This window comes from Eptatretus burgeri, chromosome 14 (genome assembly GCF_056783735.1).
Source record: "Eptatretus burgeri isolate ZD-2024b chromosome 14, Ebu_testis_v1, whole genome shotgun sequence".
NCBI lineage: Eukaryota > Metazoa > Chordata > Myxini > Myxiniformes > Myxinidae > Eptatretus > Eptatretus burgeri.
In genome coordinates this window covers 32,324,762-32,351,366 of record NC_140974.1, presented here as the reverse complement: position 1 = coordinate 32,351,366, position 26,605 = coordinate 32,324,762, and the positions used below count along the sequence as shown (strand labels likewise).

General features: G+C 42.6%; 1 protein-coding gene across 8 annotated transcripts in view; it reads left to right on the top strand.

Moving 5' to 3' along the window:
* Positions 1-26,605, top strand: part of LOC147012911 (fibronectin type III domain-containing protein 3B-like) — a 173,612-nt gene that overhangs the window by 76,839 nt on the left and 70,168 nt on the right. For all 8 annotated transcript variants that reach the window (XM_085854257.1, XM_085854261.1, XM_085854260.1 and 5 more), the window contains 6 exons: positions 14,516-14,688; positions 14,821-14,880; positions 15,020-15,158; positions 15,442-15,495; positions 23,948-24,072; positions 24,301-24,466. In XM_085854257.1, the coding sequence (XP_085710383.1) occupies positions 14,516-14,688; positions 14,821-14,880; positions 15,020-15,158; positions 15,442-15,495; positions 23,948-24,072; positions 24,301-24,466 (717 nt within the window). The remainder of the gene's footprint in view (positions 1-14,515; positions 14,689-14,820; positions 14,881-15,019; positions 15,159-15,441; positions 15,496-23,947; positions 24,073-24,300; positions 24,467-26,605) is intronic.

The window sequence follows — 26,605 nt, the reverse complement described above, 5'->3', positions numbered from 1 at the left end:
ACATCTTTTTTCCTAAATAAATACAAGTATGGAAGCAATTGATAGTATCTATGATTTGGATGATACTATTATTATCTCAAACTCCACTAAAAAAGAAGATTACTTCAAGGTAAATGCAATAACTGGAACAGACTGGAATACAAATGGTACAAAAAGTTTTGAAATAAATAATCAACAAACCTATTTGAATCTCTCCGAAAGTTTCTTGTTGTGTAAATTTAAATTCACTAAGGCTGGGAATAACACAAACGCTACACTTGTAAATGATTTCTTCTGGAAAATGTTTGATAGTGTGCGATTGTATATTGGAACACAAGAAGTTGAAGCGGTTGATTATGTCTCTGCTGTATCTGAAATGATGAAATTTACACTCTATACATTCAGTGATAGAATGGGAAAGGGGTCTGTCGAAGGTTTTATTCCTGATATGTCAACGGGAACAAACACAGACCCTGGATATATTCAAAGGAAAGGAATGTATAATGATGATACAAAAGCAGAAAATAGTTTTACTGTGGCAGTTCCTCTTAAAGGTATATTTGGATTTTGTGATTATGATAAAGTTCTGTATGGTCTTAAAATTAGATTTCAACTACAAAGGAATGATAATGAAAATAGATTGCTTTTTGGTGTTGGTAATGCTTTTAGTGATCAGAATAAATTTGTAATTGAGGAGATGAGTTGGTATATCAGTGAATATACTCCTAATCTTAAAACAGAAGAGATGTTGAATCGAAGACTTAACTCAAAGAGACCACTCAGTGTATCATACCTCAAAAGAAGATGTCAACACGTTAAACTCAATCAAACTACTTACACGTGGAATTTGGGTGTTCTGGAAGGAAAGCCACGATATCTGTGGATGATTTTTAAAAAGCCAGATGGTGATACTGCGACTGATAAGAATAATGCATTGAGTGATAATGCTAAGGTGAAACAACTTCGCGTTTCTCTAGATGGAACATTTTATCCACGAGATAGATTGGAAATTAATTGGGAAAAAAATGATTTTGCTGAAGCATACAAGTCTTACCAAAAAGTGTGTGAAAGTAATGGAAATAAAGAACCTATTTTGGATATGACAGCATTTAAAAGTTTGTATACAATCTATACGTTTGACCTGAGCGCTCAAAAAGAAACTATAAAGTCTAATCCAGTGGATACTTCCCTATACATTGAAAGAGGAGAGAGTGAAGAAGTTGATACATATTGTTTGCTTTTGGAAGAAACAGAATTGCAGATTAATACAGATAATGGTGTGATGATTAGTCTCACATAATTTTTTGTTAAATAAATGAGTGGCAAAGTACCAACTGGGGTATATGTTAATCAAATCAATCTTCATAAACTATCATCTTGTGTTCAAAATCAAAAGCCTTGTACGATTAACGTTAATACAATTCAGAGAAAAGGAGCAGTAAGAATTGATGTTTTGCTCACAAGAGAACAGGTTAAAATCTTGAATGACACTGGCTCACTTAAAATTAAAATGACAAAACCAATGTTGAAAAAATATTCAATAAGAGAGACGAGTGGAGGATTTCTCCCATTTCTAATTCCTTTATTTGCTGGTTTAAGTGCGGTTGGAGCATTGACGGGTGGTATTTCAACAGCGGTCAAAACTGCCAACGAAAAGGAAGGCTCAACTCCAGGCTCAAAAGAATTGGAAAGACATAACAAAGAGTTGGAGAAACAAATTAGTGGAAGTGGTGTAATTGTAGATTTTGCTGAAAAACTTGAAGGTCTGCCTGATAAAGCGAGATTGTTAGTTGGAGATATGCTTTCTTCTATAGCACAAGCAGGTGTAAAATTAACTAAAAGAGGTAATGGATTATATCTTTCTAATAAATAAATGAGCATTGATGAGTGGTTGAAAGAATTTGGAAAGAATACAACATCAAATTTACAACTTGCCAAATATTGTAAGAAATTAAAAATTCATAATGTGGTTATTTGTATGAGAGATGAATTAACAAATGTGTCGAAACATACAAAGAATATTATTATGAACTTAGAAGATAATGATGGGAACGGTTCTCATTGGGTTTGTATTTTTAATAGTCAAGACAAATATTATTTTGATAGTTTTGGTCTTCCACCACCTGTTGAAGTCATAAAATTCTTACAGAATGGTGTTTATCAAACATTTCAAGTCCAAGAATTAAATTCCAAGTGTTGTGGTCAATTATGTCTATATGTGTTATTTCAACTCAACAAAAATAAAAAATTTTATGATATTATTTTTAATCTAATATAAATGACTTATGTTGGTAAAGATGGTTCTATCTTTGGTGTATCTCAAGAACTGGATATTGATTTATCAAATTATTACACAAAGGCACAGGCTGAACGACATAAATATAATATAAACAAAAATATTAACATGAAAAATGCTTATAAATTAAAAAATTATCCAAGCCCGACTGACGCGAATGACTTGGTGAGATTAAGCGATTTATCACAATATATATACTTAAATAAAACGGCTGTGTATTCTAAAGATACAGAAGTGTTGATATTATCTCCAGGTCATACAGAATTCACAGTTCGAATTAAAATAAATTTTTATAAAGAAGGGCGTATCGTTTGTATGAGAATAGAACAATGGGGGTATGATATGAATGATTTAGGGTATAATTGGTCATTTAAAATTAACCTCGAAGACCTGGAACAATTAAATCAGTCTCGTAAGGAAGAATATTATCCACTTGGTATCGAGAATGAGTTTTGTGGAGCCACGATTAGTAAACAACAAATAAAAGAATTTAATAAGGGTAAATATAATAATGGTTTTGCCCTTGTTTATCTCATGAAAACAGAAAAAACAGGATTATATATAATAAGTAAGGAAATACAAAATGATTTAACTATGGGAAGATGGGGAGGTGTTTCGTGCCATAATATTATTCTAACATATATTTCTAATACATAAATGACAGCAAGAAGGCTTCAAGAAAATTATCATTTCTGTGTTCAAGCATACCTTCAAGAAAAGGGTATTCGGTATTTTAATAAATATGTTCTACAACATAAGAATGAGGTATTTTCAATAAAAGATTGGCATTATGCTGATGTTGATAAACCGACAACTTTAGATTTAATTAGAATGTTAAATAATGAAAAAATTATAAGGTTAAGAAAAGGTAAGGCTCTTTTAGAAATTCAAAAGAAATTTTATTGGTATCCTGTTGTAAAAAAATTATTTTGGATACAGGAATAACAAGAAATCCTGATGAATATATGTATAATATTCTATGGGGTGTAAACGATTCAAGTATAGTAAGGGATGAGGAAGGAGTTGAAGAAGAGAGGGAAGAGAGAGAGAAGGAGGAAAGAGAGAAGAGAGAGAGGGAGAAGAAAGAGAAGGAGGAAAAGGAGAAGAGAGAGAAGGAGGAAAAGGAGAAGAGAGAGAAGGAGGAAAGAGAGAATAGAGAGAGGGAGGAAAGAGAGAAGAGAGAGAGGGAGGAGGAAGAGAGAAGAGAGAGAGGGAGGAAAGAGAGAGAATGAATAAATATCAAAATATGGAAACCAGTGAGATTCAAAAGATTGGTGGTATTACAGAAAATAACTCAACCCACCGAGGAGGAAAACAAAGAATTGACAAGTCTATTTGCAATACTTTCTCGACAAGACTATTAGCATCGACAAGATATGGATTTTAATTCAAGTTTTTTCTTAAATAAATGGAGGAGAGAGTGAAGGCATTTCTAAGGATTCTTTATGTTTTAAAAATTAAGATTCAAATGTGCATGTTGGAAACTAAAAGGTTTTTGCACTCTGCAGGAATTTTTCTCATAAATAAATGAGATATTGTCTCAAATGTAAAAGAAAACTAATACTAAAAATATTTCATATATTAAAAGTAAAAATAACAGGGTTATACAAAAAGGTATATGTTCGGTGTGTGGTTCAAAAAAAAATCAATTTATCTCCAAACACAAACTCGGAGGAGATATACAAAAGTTTTTATCAGGAAGTAAATTTACAACTACTGGAATACCAGGGGAATTACATCTTCCAGGTTATTCTTTCTGTGGTCCAGGCACAAACTTAGATAAAAGATTAGATGAGGCAGACAATCCTAAATCCTGGAGTAAACCAATCAATAGAGTTGATGAAGTGTGCATGAGACACGATATTGATTATGGGAATACCACAACGTTGGAAGAAAAGCATGAAGCCGATAGAGAAATGTTGTATAATTTGTCTCTGATACAAAATCCAACCTTGAGAGAAAAAGTTGATAGGTTCATCGTGAAGAAGATGATTAGTGCTAAATTGAAACTTGGACTTGGAAATTCAAAAAACTTATAGGCTCTAATGATGCCATTAAGACTGAAGAGCAATTAGCTGATGAATTACATAAACCAATATTCACAAAGTTTCAGAGAAGGAAAGTTTATTCCAAGGAAGTTGATTATATCTGGTCTGCTGATTTGATTGAACTCAATAATGATAAGGGGTACAAGTATGCTTTAACTGCTATTGATTTGAGGAGTAGATATGCGTGGGTTGTCCCTTTAAAAAAGAAAACAGGTAATACTCTTATGTTAGCTTTTCAACACAAATTTATTAAAAGTAAGTGAAAACCTAAGAAATTGTGGAGTGATGAGGGTAGAGAGTTTTATAAAAAGACATTTATGAATTTTTAAAAGAATAACAGTATTACATTATACAGTACCTTTAATGAAGGGAAGGCAGTTGTTGTTGAACGTTTTAATCGTACCTTAAAAGAGAGACTATATAAAAAATTCACACAACTCGGTTCACAACAATGGTTATCTTTTATTCAGGATATTGTGGATAAGTATAATGACACGATTCACACGTCAACGAATATGAAGCCATCAGAAACATTTACAAAATTAAAATATGAAAAAGAGATTAATGTCAGAAAACCTAAGTTCAAAGTTGGTGATATCGTAAGAATATATAGGTGGAAATCTCATTTTGAAAAGGGTTTTACTGAACGATGGACGAAAGAACTTTTTAAAATTGTTGATGTAATAGATACAGTTCCTTGGACTTATAAAATATATGATTTGGAAGGGGAAGAGATTTTAGGTTCATTTTATTCACAGGAATTACAAAAGACAAAATTCAAGCATATAATACACCTTTGTGGACACTAGAGGGACAAGTCCGAGGTGTATTACAGTATATAATGTGTGTCAAGGGGGACGTTCTTAGATCTGTGAACCCCAAACACAGAATCCTCAACTGAATAGTCAAGGCTTAACTTTTGTTTGTGTGTGTGTGTGCAATGGGAGCAATAGGTTGGCGCTTCACTCCCTCCTACTATACACCGTTGTGGACACTCGAGGGCCAAGTCCGAGGTGTATAACAGTATATAATGTGTGTCAAGGGGGACGTTCTTAGATCTGTGAACCCCAAACACAGAATCCTCAACTGAATAGTCAAGGCTTAACTTTTGTTTGTTGATGTGTATGTGTGTGTGTCCCAACCCTCACATTCAAAATCTCAACCCCAACCCTCACATTCAAAATCTCAACCCCAACTCAATCCTCGCCCAACACAATGTCTTTTTCAAAATGAGATTTCCACCTATATATATATATTTTTACGTTTTTTTTTTTTTTTCTTCTTCCAATTCTGTCTTTTAAGGCTTTCAGGTTTGATGACGTAGAAAGGGGGAGTAAGCCTGCACTTTCTTCCCAGAACTTTCTTGATCTTGCTCCCATCAAGCACCATCCGACAAAGAACTACATCGATAGGTTTAGATCCCAAAGAGTGATAGCAACTCCAAAAGTCTCCAAAATATAAATAAATAAAATAATAATAATAATAAATAAATAAATAAATAAATAAAAGCCCCCAAAAAAGTTTCAAGTGTCCAACATAAACCCAACTTTCCAAGTCTTCAAGGTATAACCACATTCCCGTTGAGTTTCCAAGATATGTATCACATTGTGAGTTATCAATCCAGAACCCACATTTCAAGTATTCAAAGTAAAACCAACTTACAAAGTCTCTTAAGGATAACTCATTTACTGATTTTTTCAAAATTTGTGAGTCTCCAAGGTAGGCCCCATATTTAGAACCATCTTGGCAGAACCCTTTTCCTGAGTCTCCAAGGTAGTTATTTACACCATCAAGGCAGAACTCATTTACTGATTTTTTCAAAATTTGTGAGTCTCCAAGGTAGGCCCCATATTTAGAACCATCTTGGCAGAACCCTTTTCCTGAGTCTCCAAGGTAGTTATTTACACCATCAAGGCAGAACTCATTTACTGATTTTTTCAAAATTTGTGAGTCTCCAAGGTAGGCCCCATATTTAGAACCATCTTGGCAGAACCCTTTTCCTGAGTCTCCAAGGTAGTTATTTAAACCATCAAGGCAGAACTCATTTACTGATTTTTTCAAAATTTGTGAGTCTCCAAGGTAAAACTTGTATTCTGGCTCATCAAGGTATAACTTGTTCAGTGGGTATTGTCTTGATAACTCACAATGAGTACTATTGCTGTAAAACTCTTTTTCAGGATTTTGCTGGTCTCCAAGGTATAACTCTTTGGTTGGGTCATCAAGGACGAACTCGTTCTGTGGGTCTTGGTCGCTCATAAGGTCTTCAACCAAGCCAACAATTTCGCCCCAAGTTGTAGCAAAAGCAGTATTTTCATTTCTCGTATTTCAGACACAATTTCCTGTGAGAGAAAATAATAATGTATGAATTAAGTTATTTAATTATTAAATGAGTATGCTTCAATCAAAGTTTGAAAATAGGAAAATAAAAAATCTTACCTCAATAGATAAGAGGTTTGAATCCAGTTCATCAACTTGAAGGTTTAGTTCCATAGAAGACAGAGAGTTCCAAGGAACACCAAAGTCATCCCACTCAAGGTCTTCAACCAAGCCAACAATTCCCCCCCAAGTTGTAGCAAAAGCAGTATTTTCATTTCGTATTTCAGACACAATTTCCTGTGAGAGAAAATAATAATGTATTAATTAAGTTATTTAATTATTAAATGAGTATGCTTCAATCAAAGTTTGAAAATAGGAAAATAAAAAATCTTACCTCAATAGATAAGAGGTTTGAATCCAGTTCATCAACTTGAAGGTTTAGTTCCATAGAAGACAGAGAGTTTGAGACAAGCACACAGAACACCATTGCCAGCAAGAACAAATGTTTAAAATGGAGCCTGGGTTTGAAGCTTTTATAGAGAAAGACTGGTGGGTGTGGTTTCCTTTGGAAATTCCCTGGGCAAGCCTAGGCAAGCCTTCATTGGGAAATTTTTCAAAACCATAACATCCTGTAATTTTCTAGTGATTTCTTTGTGAGTCAGAGATGAACTGGAAATGATGTAAGAGTGGGCGGGGCTTAGCAAAAGTAGGCGGAGCTTAGGAAAAGTGGGCGTGGCTTAGAAAAAATACCTTATGAAAAGTGGGCGGAGCTTAGCAAAAGTGGGCGGGGCTTAGGAAAAGTGGGCGTGGCTTAGAAAAAATACCTTATGAAAAGTGGGCGGAGCTTAGCAAAAGTGGGCGGGGCTTAGGAAAAGTGGGCGTGGCTTAGAAAAAATACCTTATGAAAAGTGGGCGGAGCTTAGCAAAAGTGGGCGGAGCTTAGGAAAAGTGGGCGTGGCTTAGAAAAATACCTTATGAAAAGTGGGCGGAGCTTAGCAAAAGTGGGCGGGGCTTAGCAAAAGTGGGCGGGGCTTAAAGAAAAGTGGACGGGGCTTATTGAATACCTTGTGGAAAGTGGGCGGGGCTTAACAAAAGTGGGCGGGGCTTAAAGAAAAGTGGGCGGGGCTTAACAAAAAATAACCTGTGGCTCAGGAGGTGGTCAAACAAGAGCATTAAGAGAAGTTTATCATTTCGTAATGGCACAAAAGGGGTATCTTAAAAAATATAAAGATTCAAATGTTTTGTTTGTCAATATTTTAGATGGGGATTATTGTGCAAAGAAAATTAAACTATTGAAGGAATTTGAGAATGAACAAATCTTTATAGGTTCAATGAGTGAGCTGTTCAACCCCCAGGTGTTCAATTCAATGAGGTTCAACCTCCAAGTTAAAAGGGGAGACAAATAAATATACCTTGGGATAAAAAGGGGGGTTTATTTTTAGGGAAAAAAAATATAAATCGCTGAAAATCCCCCATTCATTTACATGGGGAAAAGTGAGCCAGAATCAGTATTCTTACCCTACTCACGTGTCTTCCAAAACCACGAAACCATGCACTGCCCTCACTCCCCCACACCCCCAGGAATACCTCTGGCTACGGCTTCCCTCCACTCCCACCTCATGTTTATATGTGTGCCGTACCGTCCACCAAACAGTGATGACCCCATTTACACTACACTATCCAAAAATATGGACCAACTTCTATCCTCTCATCCAAACTTTTCCTGGTACATTTCATCGATCCATCGGCTTCACTCTGCATTTACTGATCCAAATTCACCATACACCTCCACGATTTAATGTCTACCTTTCCTTTTTCGAATCTTACGCAATCCTTATTAAAAAATAAATAAATAAATAAATAAATAAACAAATTCACTTTTAACTAAACACCTCCGGTAACCACGTGCTTCTGCTGGATCTGCTTCCACCCTCTGTGTTTTCCGATCCAAATTCACCGTTGACCTCGCAAATTTTTTTTCAACCTTTCCTTTACCTAATCTTATGCAATCTTTAGCAAAATAAAAATAATAATAATTTTTTAAAAAATGATCTCTTGTAATGCTTCATCTTCCTCTTTCACACGTGTGGTTCTCATTAATCTATCATAATTCACAATTCTTTTTCTATTTCAACAGACTGCTCTCAATTCGACCTTTCCTTCATCTCTTGTCTGAAAAGTCCAACTGTTGCAACGTTTCTTCTCTCCATTCTCTTAATTCGTCTTTATTGCATCCCTCAAGAAATGTCTTTCGTCACATCTCTGAACTAAAAATGAAAAAAAAAACCCAGTTTGCAATGCATGTTCGCTTTCCTTCAATCATCCTTTTTTCCAACTTCAGTGCCAATTCACCCCTCTCAAAGCAACCATCATACTCTTCTCCCTCCAAACTTCCCTCTCACCTTTCTCAAAAACTTCCCCACTCACCCTTCTCTCTCCATTCACCCCCCTCAAAGTTGCCCCCCTCACATCCACAAAGTTGCTTCCTTCCCCTGCCCTCTCTCCTCCATCTCATCACTCAACCTTCTCAAATCCTCAACTGTCTTCTGCCCCCTCTCTTATTACTCCCCCCCTGTACCTCAACTGGGCACCACAGAGCCTTTTCTCCTCATCCGGCTCCCTCCTTTCACTCTTCTGCAATCCCCCAAATTCTTTCAACAACTCTACTTACCTCCCCCTCCTCCTCCCCTGCACCCGAAGCCTCCTCCCTTCCCTTTGCATTAACAGTGTGGACCTCAAACATCTGGGGCCTTCGCTTCACAGTTCTGTGCTCTGCTTGGAACACAGGCATCATCCCAACTGACTGAAAGAGGGGCCTTGTTGTCCCTCTCTGGAAAGAAAAGGTGATCGCCAAGACTGCAACAACTACCGAGGGGTGACGCTGCTCTCAGTGCTGGGCAAGGTCTTTGCTCGGATAATGCTTGATAGGGTTCGCCACCATCTGCTTGAGCACCAGAGTCCAGAGCAGTCAGGCTTTACACCAAAGAGGTCAACGATTGACTGTATCCTTGCTCTTCGGGTCCTCACCGAACGCAGACGAGAGTTTCGGCAAGGGCTGCTTGCAGCTTATGTTGATCTCTGTAAAGCGTTTGATTCAATGAATGGGGATGCCCTCTGGAGGGTTCTTGGTCTTTATGGGGTGCCACCAAAACTGATCAATCTGATGTCTGAACTCTACTCTGGTACTGAGAGTGCTGTGAGATGTGGTGGTACCATCTCTGACTTATTTCCAGTTGTTACTGGAGTTTGTCAGGGGTGTGTACTGGCCCCCACACTTTTCAGCACTTGTATGGACTGGATTCTAGGGAAGATGTCAGAGAGATCAAGCTGCGGTGCATCGTTTGGGAATGTCAAGATCTCTGACCTTGATTTCGCAGATGATGCAGTCATATTTGCGGAGACTTTAGATATCCTTTTTGGGGCCCTCGAGGTGCTGAATGAGGAGTCAGAGCCGCTGGGATTACGAGTTTCCTGGGTCAAAACTAAGATCCAGGCTTTCATTGACATCTTGGATGCTGCTGTCCTGTCTGTGCCTGTTTGTGGTGAGCATGTTGAGGTCGTGGAGAGATTCACTTACTTGGTAGTGATATTCATGTCTCTGCTGGCTGTGAGCCAGAGGTCAACAGACGTCTTGGTCGGGCCTGGGGAGTCATGGATTCACTGGATCATGGGGTGTGGTGCTGCCGGTACCTGTGCGGGAGGACGAAAGTCCGAGTCTTCAGGTCCTTAGTGCTTCCAGTCTTGCTTTATGGATGTGAGACGGAGACTTAATTCCTTTGGTACCAGGTCTCTTCGGAGAATCCATGGCTATCTCTGGTCGGACTTTGTGTCCAACGAGCGGTTGCTGAGAGAGACTCAAATGAGATTTGCTACCTGCATAGTCCGTGAGCGTCAGCTGCGGCTGTATGGACATGTGGCTCGTTTTCCTGACGCTGATCCTGCTCACCAGATTCTCTCAGCGAGGGAGTCTCGTGAGTGGAGGAGGGCAATGGGCCGCCCAGGTGCCTCATGGTTGCAGTAGGTTGATCGGCATCTCAAGGAGATGGGAATGGGCCAGGCATCTGCCTGGGGGATGGCCAGACGGAGGCCCCTGGAGTACCGGCGGAAAGTGGACGCATCGACGCACTGCTCTGGCACATGCTCCCGTACCTGACCTGACCTGAGTCAGGCCAGCTGTCCAGCAAATGAGTGTAAAACAGTGGGGTGTGGAGTCAGGGCAGCTGAACACCGATCCATGTATAATCTATATTAATATTTTGGCACGCCCCTTTTTTTGTTCCACCATCAGATTTTTGTTACTGCATGAAATGAAACAAGATTTGACATATATAGTAATGATATTATTGTCTTCCTTAAGAGGCCCCTCAAAATTCGTTTTGATGATTATGGTAGTTAAAACAGTTCATGTTCTCCATTTGCAAAATGGGAGGAATTATTGCACAAAAAAGAAATAAAAATGTTTCCCATTTTTTAGAGGACCACTAAGATGAGTTCGGCTCATAGAATCACGCTCCATTTGGGGAGAAAACAGTTGAGTTCATACCTGACTAATTTGCACTTTCCATGTGCCGTAGTTTCTTCACAAAACCATGACTTTCTGACCAGCTAAAATCTACAAGATATGAATATGTTGACGAAACTGATCCGGCCTTTTGGATCACTTTAAAGTAGGGTGCCCTGTAATTTTAATGCGCTCTATGGATCCTCCGGAACTCACGAATGGTACACGTTGTGTAGTCACTAAACTACGTGGTAATGTCATCGAAGTGGAAAACCCGAATGATAATCGATGGATAAAAATGATATAATATATTGTTTGAAATACATTCATGCTATCTGTCTTTTACTATATGTTGCCATTGATGCCCATCGAAGACGGGCACCTTTACTAGTATGTGATATTTTCTAAGTCTAAAAAGGGCGTAACTCTGTGAAACGTTGACAAAATGCTCCGAAACTCGAACTTGTTCTGTAAATTATCATAATAAAGCCATGTACCAAGTTTCATTTGAATATGTTGAAGGGTAATGGAAAATAGTTGGAAAAACCACAGGTGGGATGGACTGATGGATGGACGGATGCACAGACAGAGAGCAAACCTATAGTCCCCTCCTTTGAAACCGGTTGGGGACTAATAACCAATTGCTTTAGAAACATCTAGTACAAAGGAAAGTGCGATTGCTTGTATGCTGCTGAGGTTAAAAGCTAAAACCTACTGCACCGCCTTTCTGGCCGAGTACTTCTTGACGTCATACGTTCCAGGCATACCCGAGTGTATCAAAGCGTCAGTGAAATTTGTTTTTTCACATTAAAAAGGTAGACCTGCTGCTTGAGTATTCTGGATTGTTCAGTGCTGCTTGTGCGGAATTAACTGCCTTTCATCAGACAAGGCAGAGAAACTCATCTTTTTCAACACTAATCTGAGCTTTGTGGACTTTAAATATTAAAACTCTTCAATGTGGCATTTTCCTTGTTTTGAACTTTGCGAGTGTGGGTGACAGGGTCATGGTTGGTCTCCCGCTGGGCTTGTTAAATCAATGGGAGAGTGCGCTCATACCACCGTTTGTAACACCGAGTCAACGGCCAATAGATTTACTGAATGTATGAACGATTGTTCGGAATGGAATCCCTTTGTAACCCGGGGACTACCTGTACTGATTTTCCACAAAACTTGCTTTTCACACGACCAGACAAGTATGTAAAATGCTTCATTTTATATCCCTCAATAGCTTATCGAATGAGCACACTGTAACTCATCATTCGTTTAAAAATGACAGGATGCTGTGCCGTTCGATGCACCAATCGATTAGAGAAGGGACTTAAAAATGTATCAATTCACAGCCACTCAACAACGTCAATCGTGGGCACGGCACCAATATGGCTTATTTTCCAACCTCGAACAACCCTCTGAGGATTTGTGGGCTGCTCCAAATCAACTTCTTATTCAGTTTCTGGCAGTGTCATGAAGAAAGAAAGAGCACCAAGCATTGATGAGGTGTGTACAGACATGATAATTGCAGCAGAAGTCAGTCAGTTGGACGAAGAGGCTGTTGAATGTATGTATGAGAGAGGGTTCAATTCCGGGAGGTTTGAGGGAGAGGTTAATTGTGTCGATATGGAAGGGGAAGGGCGATGTTTAAGATATGGAGAAGTACAGGGGCATTCCACTCTAAGTCACGTCACGAAAGTGCTGGAGATGATTCTGAACAGGAGGATAAGGAAGAATGGGGAGATGGAGATCGGAGAAGAGCAGCGAGGGTTTAGAAAGAGTAGAGGGGTGATGGATGGCATGTTCGTGCTGAAACAGCTGGTGGTTGGAGGTGCAAGATAAGATGGCATTGGGATTTGTGGACCTGGAGAAGGCCGACGACACTATCCCGATCGAGATGGTGATGGTGACTGATATGGATGGGAATGCTGGAAGCAGAAGTCAGGTTGGTGGAAGGGATGTGCAAGGGAATGAAGGGAAGAGCTTCGATTGGTACTGGTATGTCTGAGGAGTTCCGTGTGAGCATCGGTTTGAGGCAGGGAAGCGCTCTTAGCTCACTCATGTCCATCATGGTGATGGAGCTGGTAAGCAGGAAGGTGAGCTTGAGGAGTACTATGGGGAGGATGTTGTATGCGGATGATCTGGCTGTTGTGGAGAGTGGGCGGGAGATGCAGGAAGGAGGAGGAGAAGGACAGTGTGTGCGTGCGTGCATGCGTGCGTGCGTGCGTAAAGAGGGAGAAGCAAAACTTTTACTGTTGTGTATTTTGTAAATAGGTGAACACTTAGTTTAATTTGCATTCAGGTGGAGTTATTTGCTCATGGTGATTGGTTAAAACAAAATGCTATTTCTGGGGGGAATGAAGAAGGGGATGAATTTGTTTTTAAATGCTTCACAGCTACTGGCAGGACAGTGAGCTTCAACCTTCCCCCCAAAAAACAGCTTTCTTCAAGATGCAACATCCCCTGCTGGCTTTGCACCAGAAAGTCAATAAAATACAATAGTTGTCTTGTATTCAGCAGTATATTTTTTTGGTATGCAAAGTCGAAGCTCGTGGAAGAGCTAGAATACCAAATGGAGCAGAACATAACAGAACAAAGAAAAAATGTTGTTAAAGGGGGAGGGGGTGGGGGGCGGAGGGGAATGGGAAGACATCAAAGTAAATGGTTTCAGGATATTGTTGAACTAACCAATTGTACCTTTACTTCTTGTACATATCATCAAATCCATTAACTAATAGCAGCAACCAACATTTTGATCTCTCACAAAGACAAGGACCAGATCCATACTTTTTGACAAGACAAAAAAAGTTGATTTCTGCTGCTTTTTTGCAATTTGTGACCCTTCCCAACTACAGACATTTATTTGATATCTCCAGAATTTTGTGACTTTCATAATTTATTTCCTTGTATACGGCCCTTAGTTGTGCCATGGTGTATGCTGGTAACAAAAGGTGTGATCAACTTTATAGATAACTTGTCATTATGCTCACTAGCCTTGCATTGCTTTTCGGCATTGTGCCCGCAACATTGGGCCCATAGGCACTTAGTTTCTTTTTAGGGGTGAGGGGGGTTGAGAGAAGAAGATGGAAGAAGCCTTTCATGCCCCAACTGGTTTTGATTTCTGTACATTCCAAGTGGTTTGTTCTCTGTGCAATGGTCTGCACATTTAATTTTTCATTCCTGCTTGGACATTTAAAAGCAATGATGTTTGATCCTCACATGTGGTGCCATAACTATCCATATGTTTTGATAATTAAAATCAAAACCACCCTTGATAATTAAGTGTTCTGTTACCATGAAGCAGAATCTGTGTGATTTCAGCATTGTGCATAAGATCGGAGAACTTTCTAATTTCTCTTTAATGGTACGATGTGATCCTATTTGTAGCTTGTACCCAAGCTGTCAAACATCCAAGCTCGCTCGGCAGTGCTTTCGTGGAGCCCACCTTCGCAGCCCCTCCACGGCCTCCACAGCAGTGGATCCATGGTTGTCCCAATCTGCCATTATGAAGTGTCTCTTTGTGATGTTGGACGAGACAGCCGGTGGCACCTTGTGTACAGGTAGGCATAGATTCATTGCCACAATGTGAGGAAACTGAGGTCACACGTCATAAAAACCATACCCCAAGATATCTATTCGTCGTGGGTTTGGCCGTCCTGCTTTACACGATTGTCTTGTGGGATTTATTACAGTGGAGATGAATTAGAAGTGCGGTTATCAGATTTGCGGCCTGCTTCGGACTACCATGCAAGGTAAACTTCACAAAGCCACCTGTGTTTACTTCATGGATCTTAGAAAATATACTGCAGTACGACTTAAGATATATTGCAACTATTTAGGTCATGCTCAATATGTTCTTCTCTTCACCTTCTCTTCCCTCTTCTTTGGCAGAGTACAAGCAATATGCGATACCTGGAGAGACCTAACCTCCGACCCCGTGGCCTTTACAACCAGTGGATGTGTCCCCGACATGCCCGGCCCACCATCGCTCTTGCAAAGGACCCGCACATCTCTCTTCTTACAATGGAAGGTTGTGCCCACTTACCAAGACCGAAATTATTTTAAGTTTTTGAAAAGGCGAGGAGATCTGTACAAGTCACCCCCATCAACAGTCAGATTGAGGACCAGGCATGACATGTGCGTGCCAGGCACTCGGAGAAGGAGGAGTTTAGTGTGGTTGAGAGTGCGGATCAGGAATTTGGAATATGAAACAGCCATCTGTGTACGTTTCCTTTATCATATGGAAGGGGTTTTTGTGCATTACTGTGCATGTCATCATTCCTGTTTCCTCCTCCTCACCATTGTGTGACCAGGCCCCAGCTGATAACGGATCCCGTATCTCTGCCTACCTGCTGCAGTGGGACGAGGTTAGTTCCATCTCCATATGATATTTTTGTGACACAGCAAATAATGGTGACTATACAACTAATTGCATAACTAATTGTGCAAAAAGCACCCCAGCCAAGCACCTGGAGAGTAACACATATAGTGTATTATTATAGTGTTATGGCTGTGGAAATTCGCAAACCACCATTCAGGGCCCGTAGGTGAGATATCTCTAAGTACATGTGTAGTTAGCCCCAAACCCGTTGTATAGAGGGAATTTATGTGATCCATTCGGGCTGCAACGCTTTGAGATAGCCGTTTTTCTGTTCTATCTTTATTTTGAACCAATCACGTCTCAACCGCCATCACACAACAACCACCACGCCAGCCATCATCACCAACTGCAACCAGGCTCCAACCCTCGGACAACAACAACAACGCCAACAGCCACGACCTTAACCTTCACAACTCAATCCCACATCATCGCATCACCGCCATTCCCAAACGGCACCTTAACCATCAAACCACCACTGAAACCCTCCACCACCCTCACCTCTCTCCTTCTACGGCCATTCCCGCACCACCTGTGAACACTGAGCGTCGGGCTGTCTTGGGCCCGTTCAGCGATACGCACCGAGCCGCGAGCGCAAATAGCGGCCTTTCCGAGGAAAATTCGGATCAGGAACGCTACACGCCCACTTTTGCTCCGTCCAATTAGCAAGCGCGGAGCGGCTTGGCCCCGCCTCCAGGCGCGTCTGTAGAAAATCGATGTATGCAAATTCTAGGATCAGGGGAGATTCACGCCCCCTTTCCTCCGACCAATTGGCGAGCGTGGCTCCGCCCCCGAGGTCATCCTGATCCGGATATTTGCATATTAGCTGCTCCTGTCAGCCTATAAAACGGCGAGCGCAAGACGAATCAGGGCAGAAAGAGTGAGTCGAGTCATCGGTGTGGCAGAGAGTCGAGTCGGGTGGCGAAGTCATCGAGTTGGGTTCTGGAGTCGGCTGAGAAGAGTTGCGGGAAGAGCCAAGGAGCTCGGGTCCGAGGCGAGAAGGACAGCGGTCGGCGACGAGGTTGCGGTGTGGGTTCGCTCGTCGCGGGACCCAAGCCAGCCAGCCATTTTCCCTCCCCCAGGGCATCAACAATTCCCCCTTTCCCCCGCGCTGAGATAGTGCAACAAGGGGGCCCTGTTCCCACCCCACTCCAAACGTCATGCCAACGAAACCCACCAAGGAGCACGGAGTCGGGGTGCAGCCACGCGGCCACATCTGCGGCTCGTCCGCCAACGCGTCACGAAGACGCGGGTAGGACCCCCCCGGTCTCGCGGGCCTGGCCGCTCCTTCAGGTCACGCGCGCATATTGGCCTACAGGCCCATCTGCCCCCTTGTCTATGAGGGTGGCTTCTTTCCTTTGCTTTTGAGTAAATGTGTGTTGGCGCCGTCTGTAAAGTAGAACTGTATAAGAGTTGCCGTGTGTGCGCGTAGTCCGTAGTAACTCTACCTCGTTGTTGCTTTTGTTCTGGTTGCTATATGTGCATTTTGACTGTTTGGCTGTATATGTGTGCTTTCCGTGTGCTGGGAAATAAATGTGTATTGTGTGAGCTGTTTTCCCGTTTCGCTTTGTCATTTCTCTATTGACCCTCCATCTTGCTTCACGTAAAGGGTTCGTAGTGGGTGCAATGCCCGGTAAATAATCTGAACCGTCGAGGTCCACGATAACACCGCTCGGTTATCCCGATAGTACGGAACGAGCCGCCCAAGCGGCTCGTGTCCGGAGTCGACCTGCGGCAAGGTACGATCGCCCGGTTTACCATCCGCGTGGGTACTTAGGTAGGTCGAGTTTGGCGAACAACCCTATCCTACGCGGGTGGCCGATTGGCATGATTGTGGTGAGGTCGAAAGGCCCACCCGTGACTGGCTCTGGGCGATAGTTCCCGGAGGGTCACGACTGAATTGTCCGTCCGGTGGGCGACGCGGTCGCGATTCGAGTGACGTGGCCGTCCGCACGCCGGCGGGCGCGAATTCGCAACAATATGATATTGCCAATTTTGATGGAAACATGTTGTTCTGAAATCTACGAAGTGGAACATGTGAGCCAGCTGAGTGAATATGCTACGACTTTGAAAAAAACAGGGAGCCCCCTTTTACTCGTATAAAAATATTTCATTAAATGGTCAGTTTATACCCCTTTAGCTCTTATAACTGTCTGCCTAATATGAGGATGGTTCAAATTTGACTTGGACTTGAGTTTGGAACTCAAGTTTTTTTGTTTTCCTTCCTGAGAGTTTGTTTTTGTATCCATCTTCTCCACTCCCCATTTCCTCCCCTTGCCCTCATTCTTCCCCTCATCCCTTATTTCTCAGTCTCCCTCCATTTTGTTCCTGATCCATGCTGTTGGTGTATCCCCCCTCTCTTTCTACTGTTCCTTTTGTTGTGTTACATCCTGATTTGTTATACATTCCATCTTTCCTCCACGAGCCTCGACTTTGGATTAAAAATAAAGTTTGGATGGAATAACCTTGACAGTAAATCATGCTGGGCTGGTTTGATTATGCTGGACCGGTTTGGTTATATACCGGACCGGTTTAGTTATGCTTGGCCGGTTTGGTTATGCTTGGCCGGTTTGGTTATTTGTTGGACCGGTTTGGTTATATGTCGGACCGGTTTGGTTCTGTGTCGGACCAGTTTGGTTATGTGCCGGACCGGTTTAGTTATATGTCGGACCGGTTTGGTTATATGCCAGACCGGTTTGGTTATATGTCGGACCGGTTTGGTTATTTGTTGGACCGGTTCGGTTATATGCTGGACCAGTTTCATTATATGTCAGACTGGTTTGGTTATATGTCGGACCGGTTTGGTTATGTGTTGGACCAGTTTGGTTAAATGTTGGACCGGTTTGGTTATATGCCGGACCGGTTTGGTTAATTTGCCTGACCGGTTTGGTTATATGTCGGACCAGTTTGGTTAAATGTTGGACCGGTTTGATTATATGCCGGACGGGTTTGATTATATGCTGGACCCGTTTGATTATATGCCGGACCGGTTTGGTTATATGTTTGACCAGTTTGGTTATATGTCGGACCAGTTTGGTTATGTGTTGGACCGGTTTGTTTGTGCCGGACCGGTTTGATTATATGCCAGACCGGTTTGCTTATGTGTTGGACTGGTTTGGTTGTGCCAGACTAGTTTGGTTATATATCAGACCATTTTGGTTAAATGTCGGACCGGTTTGGTTATATATCAGACCATTTTGGTTAAATGTCGGACCGGTTTGGTTATATGTCAGACTGGTTTGGTTATATGTCGGACTGGTTTGGTTATATGCCGGACTGGTTTGGTTATATGTCGGACCGGTTTGGTTATGCCGGACCAGTTTGGTTATATGTTGTACCGGTTTGATTATATATGCCAGACCGGTTTGGTTATATGTCGGACCGGTTTGGTTATGTGTCGGACCGGTTTGGTTATATGCCGGACCGGTTTAGTTATATGTCGGACTGGTTTGGTTATATGCTGGACCGGTTTGGTTATATGTCAGACCGGTTTGGTTATTTGTTGGACCGGTTCGGTTATATGCTGGACTGGTTTCATTATATGTCAGACTGGTTTGGTTATATGTCGGACCGGTTTGGTTATGTGTCGGACCAGTTTGGTTAAATGTTGGACCGGTTTGGTTATATGCCGGACCGGTTTGGTTATTTGCCTGACCGGTTTGGTTATATGTCAGACCAGTTTAGTTATGTGTCAGACTAGTTTGGTTAAATGTTGGACCGGTTTGATTATATGCCGGACCGGTTTGGTTCTATGTTTGACCGGTTTGGTTATGTCGGAACAGTTTGGTTATGTGTTGGACCGGTTTGTTTGTGCCGGACCGGTTTGATCATATGCCGGACCAGTTTGGTTATGTGTTGGACTGGTTTGGTTGTGCCAGACTAGTTTGGTTATATGTTGGACCGGTTTGGTTATATATCAGACCAGTTTGGTTAAATGTCGGACCGGTTTGGTTTTATATCAGACCAGTTTGGTTATATGTCGGACTGGTTTGGTTATATGTCGGACTGGTTTGGTTATATGCCGGACTGGTTTGGTTATATGCCGTACTGGTTTGGTTATATGTCGGACCGGTTTGGTTATGCCGGACCAGTTTGGTTATATGTTGTACCGGTTTGTTTATACGCCGGACCGGTTTGTTTATACGCCGGAGCGGTTTGGTTATATGCCGGACCGGTTTGGTTATATGCCGGACCGGTTTGGTTATATGCTGGACCGGTTTGGTAGTGCTGGACCTTGCCGGACCGGTTTGGTTATGTGTCGGACCAGTTTGGTTCAATGTTGGACCGGTTTGGTTATATGCCGGACCGGTTTGGTTATTTACCTGACCGGTTTGGTTATATGTCGGACCAGTTTAGTTATGTGTCAGACCAGTTTGGTTAAATGTTGGACCGGTTTGATTATATGCCGGACCGGTTTGATTATATGCTGGATCGGTTTGATTATATGCCGGACCGGTTTGGTTCTATGTTTGACCGGTTTGGTTATGTCGGACCAGTTTGGTTATGTGTTGGACCGGTTTGTTTGTGCCGGACCGGTTTGATCATATGCCGGACCAGTTTGGTTATGTGTTGGACTGGTTTGGTTGTGCCAGACTAGTTTGGTTATATGTTGGACCGGTTTGGTTATATATCAGACCAGTTTGGTTAAATGTCGGACCGGTTTGGTTTTATATCAGACCAGTTTGGTTATATGTCGGACTGGTTTGGTTATATGTCGGACTGGTTTGGTTATATGCCGGACTGGTTTGGTTATATGCCGTACTGGTTTGGTTATATGTCGGACCGGTTTGGTTATGCCGGACCAGTTTGGTTATATGTTGTACCGGTTTGTTTATACGCCGGACCGGTTTGTTTATACGCCGGACCGGTTTGGTTATATGCCAGACCGGTTTGGTTATATGCCGGACCGGTTTGGTTATATGCTGGACCGGTTTGGTAGTGCTGGACCTTGCCGGACCGGTTTGGTTATGTGTCGGACCAGTTTGGTTCAATGTTGGACCGGTTTGGTTATATGCCGGACCGGTTTGGTTATTTACCTGACCGGTTTGGTTATATGTCGGACCAGTTTGGTTGTGTTGGACCGGTTTGATTATATGCTGGACCGGTTTGATTATATGCCAGACCGGGTTGCTTATGTGTTGGACTGGTTTCGTTGTGCCAGACTAGTTTGGTTATATGTTGGACCGGTTTGGTTATATATCAGACCAGTTTGGTTAAATGTCGGACCGGTTTGGTTATATATCAGACCAGTTTGGTTAAATGTCGGACTGGTTTGGTTATATGTCGGACTGGTTTGGTTATATGCCGGACTGGTTTGGTTATATGCCGGACTGGTTTGGTTATATGCCGGACTGGTTTGGTTATATGCCGGACTGGTTTGGTTATATGCCGGACTGGTTTTGTTATATGTCGGACTGGTTTTGTTATATGTCGGACCGGTTTGGTTATGCCGGACCAGTTTGGTTATATGTTGTACCGGTTTGGTTTTATGCCAGACCGGTTTGATTATATGCCGGACCGGTTTGGTTATATGTCGGACCGGTTTGGTTAGTTGTCGGACCAGTTTGGTTATGTGTCAGACCGGTTTGGTTATTTGTTGGACCGGTTCGGTTATATGCCAGACCGGTTTGATTATATGCCGGACCGGTTTGGTTATATGTCGGACCGGTTTGGTTAGTTGTCGGACCGGTTTGGTTATGTGTCAGACCGGTTTGGTTATTTGTTGGACCGGTTCGGTTATATGCTGGACCGGTTTCATTATATGTCAGACTGGTTTGGTTATATGTCGGACCGGTTTGGTTACGTGTCGGACCAGTTTGGTTAAATGTTGGACCGGTTTGGTTATATGCCGGACCGGTTTGGTTATATGTCGGACCAGTTTGGTTATGTGTCAGACCAGTTTGGTTAAATGTTGGACCGGTTTGATTATATGCCGGACCGGTTTGATTATATGCTGGACCGGTTTAATTATATGCCGGACCGGTTTGGTTATATGTTTGACCGGTTTGGTTATATGTCGGACCAGTTTGGTTATGTGTTGGACCGGTTTGTTTGTGCCGGACCGGTTTGATTATATGCCGGACCAGTTTGGTTATGTGTTGGACTGGTTTGGTTGTGCCGGACCGGTTTGATTATATGCCGGACCAGTTTGGTTATGTGTTGGACTGGTTTGGTTGTGCCAGACTAGTTTGGTTATATGTTGGACTGGTTTGGTTATATATCAGACCAGTTTGGTTGAATGTCGGACCGGTTTGGTTTTATATCAGACCAGTTTGGTTTAATGTCGGACTGGTTTGGTTTTTTGTCGGACTGGTTTGGTTATATGCCGGACTGGTTTTGTTATATGCCGGACTGGTTTGGTTATATGCCGTACTGGTTTGGTTGTATGTCAGACCGGTTTGATTATATGCCGGACTAGTTTGGTTATATGTCGAACCGGTTTGATTATATGCCGGAGCGGTTTTGTTTATGCCGGACCGGTTTGGTTATATGCTGGACCGGTTTGATGATATGTCGAACCGGTTTTGTTATTTGTCGGACCGGTTTTGTTATTTGTCGGACCGGTTTGATTATATGCTGGATCGGTTTGGTAATGCTGGACCTTGCCGGACCGGTTTGGTTATATGTCAGACCGGTTTGGTTATATGCCGGACCGGTTTGGTTATATGCCGGACCGGTTTGGTTATATGCCGGACCGGTTTGGTTACATGTCGGACCGGTTTGGTTGTATGTCGGACCGGTTTGGTTATATGCCGGACCGGTTTGGTTATATGCCGGACCGGTTTGGTTATATGCTGGACCGGTTTGGTAGTGCTGGACCTTGCCGGACCGGTTTGGTTATATGCCAGACCGGTTTGATTATATGCTGGACCGGTTTGGTAGTGCTGGACCTTGCCGGACCGGTTTGGTTATATGCCGGACCGGTTTGGTTATATGCCGGACCGGTTTGGTTATTTGCCGGACCGGTTTGGTTATATGCCTGACCGGTTTGGTTATATGCCTGACCGGTTTGGTTATATGCCGGACCGGTTTGGTTATATGCCGGACTGGTTTGGTTATATGCCGGACCGGTTTGATTATATGTCTGACCGGTTTTGTTATATGTCGGACCGGTTTGATTATATGCTGGACCGGTTTGGTAATGCTGGACCTTGCTGGACCGGTTTGGTTATCCTGGGCTTCTTTGGTTATGCTGGGTGGTTTGTCATAAGGGCAGGAATTTGTAATTTGTTTGGGGAGCCGACGATAACTCACTTACTCTTCAGGAAAGATACTGTGGGATACTTAACCTCCACAAAACTACCATTGCTGGCAGACGGGTCCTCTGGATTAACATCCATCTGAGGGATGGTACATAAGTTGGTGCCTGTCCCTACATGATGCAAAATACCAGGATGAGAGATTATAACTGGGTTACGATTCAAACACAGACTATAGTCAGCTCATGGCCAGTGTGCACATATCGAGGCTATCCTGGCAGCCCTTGGAGAAGAATCAACCTCTTCCTGACTGACGATGCAGTCAATAGTTTGGCATTCTGTTAGCGAGCTATCATTTTACACATTCAGGAACGGTGGAATGTCAGACTCCAAGACTGCATATCTCAAACATTCTCTTTCCTCCATTACTCTTCCACCCAATCCTCTATCTCACCCATTTTTCTCTTATCCTCCCTCCTTCCCTTCCTACATTTAATTTTTTTTTGTAAACCTCCTCCCCTCTCCCCCCCTCCCATTTTGTGTTTGTAAAATGTAAATGCATCACGTTTAAAATGGCTGCAGGTAGATGTCACCGTCTCATATCCTGATGGCTTGAATATTAAAACTGAATTGGACACGAGCACACTCATACGTCAGTTGATTGTAGTCGCTTCTTTGATAATTTTTGAAATTATTTGCACTCTATGTGGTTTCCAAATGGACACCTCCCAGAAGCTGTGTGTATGACAGTATGGTGATTCCTTTTGTACATAGAGATGGATTCAATATGATAAAGTGATTTGAATTCAGTTATCTTGTTGCTTCCTTTTTTTGATCTCTCTATTTTCATAATTTCCTGTTTAAGAGATCTGGAGGCAATACGATCATTCTTGTTGAACAATGGTAATGTATTCCTGGCCATTTTATATGTTTAAGACCTCAATGAGCCTGGAATCAGGGTGGTGTAGACTTGAACAACACGCCAACTTATTGGGCAGGTTGTTTGTGGCTTGGCAACTAGGAGCTTAATATTCCTTGCTGTTTCAGGAAAACGCATTCTGCGAGTTCGGCCATTGTTTAGCTTCAAGAAATAAAGTTCTTAATGCACACTTTGTCTTGACATTGAATGGATAACGTTAAAACTTCAATCGACTTGTAACTAACTGAATGCTTTATTGAAGGGATAGGTTACACAGATGCCTTAAGGTTGACTTCATCGCTGTTAATGAACCCTGTGTGCAGGGCAAGCGAGGAATTGTGTTCAAAGAATGTTACCATGGCAACCAGAAGCAGTGCAAAATGACGCGTCTCACACCCGCAGGGTCGTATTCCTTCCGCCTTGCTGCGTGCAACAGTATGGGAACCAGGTTAGTCACTGCATGACATCTCTCTGTGACCTCTTCACAATGCCTTGATTCCTCTTTCTTTTTCATTCTGAGACAATGGCTTGTGAGCCAAGGGTGAGTTATTGGCTCGCTTTTGGAAAGCGTAGTTGTTCTTTTGGATTATAAAATGCAGAAAATGAGAACCAAATTTTTCCGTCGTTTCGTAATTTCGACTTTCTCAAACATCTCACCCTCTCCCGCCCACAACAGTGGTTACAGCGAAGAAGTGAGTTTTGTAACTGCAGGAACACCTCCGACACCAGATCCTCCTCGTTTGAGCCGAGCTGGTCCTTCCTGGCTTACGCTACACTGGGTGAGGCCTTCCCAGGCGACACACAGTGACGTCCTCACCTACACGCTGGAGATGGAGGAGGAGGTAACTTATCGTGTTCATTAGCTATGCCGTTCTCGTCATCTGTCAAAGTTTAATCTCTGCATTGAAAGCGGCATGTGGAGGAGGCCAAAGTTTGTGTTTACCTGTGTTCATGAAACAAAGAATAATTCGTTGCAATAGGAGATCGTAAAAATTTCATCTTCATAAGCGGCATCAATCTTTTGTGTGTGTTTTCGTGCTCACCAAAAATAACCGACGAATTATGTCTAATTATAAAGTCCCTGACTAATTACCTATGCCACCAAAGGTGTAAGGAGGTTATGTTTTCACCCCTGTCTGTCTGTTTGTTTGTTTGTGCACAGGATATCTCAAAAAGTTGCAGACAGGTTTGAATGAAACTTGGTGGGCAGGTTGGGTGTGTGACAAGGATGAACTGATTAGATTTTGGTGAAGGTCCGGATCCGGATCCGACTACTAGAATTTCTTAAGTGATTCTTCACCATTGAGAGATTGGGCTAAAAATGATATATAGCACAATATCTCAAAAGGTTTTGGACAAATTTGGATGAAACTCGGTGGACAGGTTGGGTATTTAACAAGTACGAATTGATTTGATTTTGGTGAGGATCCGAAGGCAGATCCGGATACGAGAATTTTTTAATTTTTAGATTGATTCTTCACCATTGAGAGATGGGGCCAAAAAACAATATATAACATAATATTTCAAAAACTTATTTTTTTATTTATTTCAAAAACTTCTTGCCCCCGATATATTCTACTGGATCAGGCATTGCGTGGTGGAAGTATGCGCTGCACCGAGTGCCCTTCTAGTTTTATTCCGCAGTCATTTGACATAAATATCTTGCTTATTCGATGCAATAAAAATCAACCAAAATCAACAAAAATCAATCAACAACCAAAATCAACCTTTTGGAAGCATGGCACTGGTGGCCTAACTGGGGAGACGGTGGACATACCCACACAATACAAACCTCTGATGCAAATGGCAAAAACTGGATGGTGCAAACGGCTGGATAAGGTGAGCAACAAACAACACCTGATCCGAAACACTGCACCCACATGTGCACAACACCCAATGAGAACCTCAGCGCTCGCGCAACCAACACCTCATCATGCCCAACCCGGATACGAAACTAGCCGTGACACAAATACAAAAACAACAACAAGCACACACACACGTGCTCACCCACACACATACAACACCAGATCACGTGTAAATAAAAACAAAAACGAGCAGAGCACCCCTTCAATGATGTGATTTGACGTTTGTTTTTGCTTTTGCAAAATAGATTTAAAAAGCACTCCTCCATTTGACCTCGAGCACCAGCACGTGGTATCGAAATAAAAACCGGACATGTGCCGAGGTCCGGCATTGTAACTGCAGGAACAATCTATTGTGCGTGTGATGACAGGAACAACCAACATAGACAGGTCTATTGTGCGTGATGAAGTGCACAGGATATCTGGGAATGAAGTGCACAGGATATCTGCAAACTGAGAATACCCACCACCATCCTGTACCCCCCCCCTCCACAATACCCACCACCATTATATACCCCCCTCCACAATGCCCACCACCATCCTATACTCCCCCCTCCACAATACCCACCACCATCCTACACCCCCCTCCACAATACCCACCACCATCCTACACCCCCTCCACAATACCCACCACTATCCTACACCCCCTCCACAATACCCACCACCATCCTACACCCCCTCCACAATACCCACCACCATCCTACACCCCCTCCACAATACCCACCACCATCCTACACCCCTCCACAATACCCACCACCATCCTACACCCCCCTCCACAATACCCACCACCATCCTATACCCCCTCCACAATACCCACCACCATCCTACACCCCCTCCACAATACCTACCACCATTCCACATCTCCCCTCCACCATCCTCCCGCAATACTCACCACTACCCCCCCCTCCGACACAATCCCACACCCTTCCTCCACCCTCCCCCCTTCACAATCCTCATTCACTGGGGAGGGATATCAACACCTCACGGACATTACGGTGGAACATGGACACAAATGGCATCTGGGAAAAGTATTGTTACGAATCTCCGCCCGCCCGGCGTGCAAGTGACCGGCCGCTCGCCCACCGAACGGACAATTCAGTCGTGACTTTCTGGAACAAC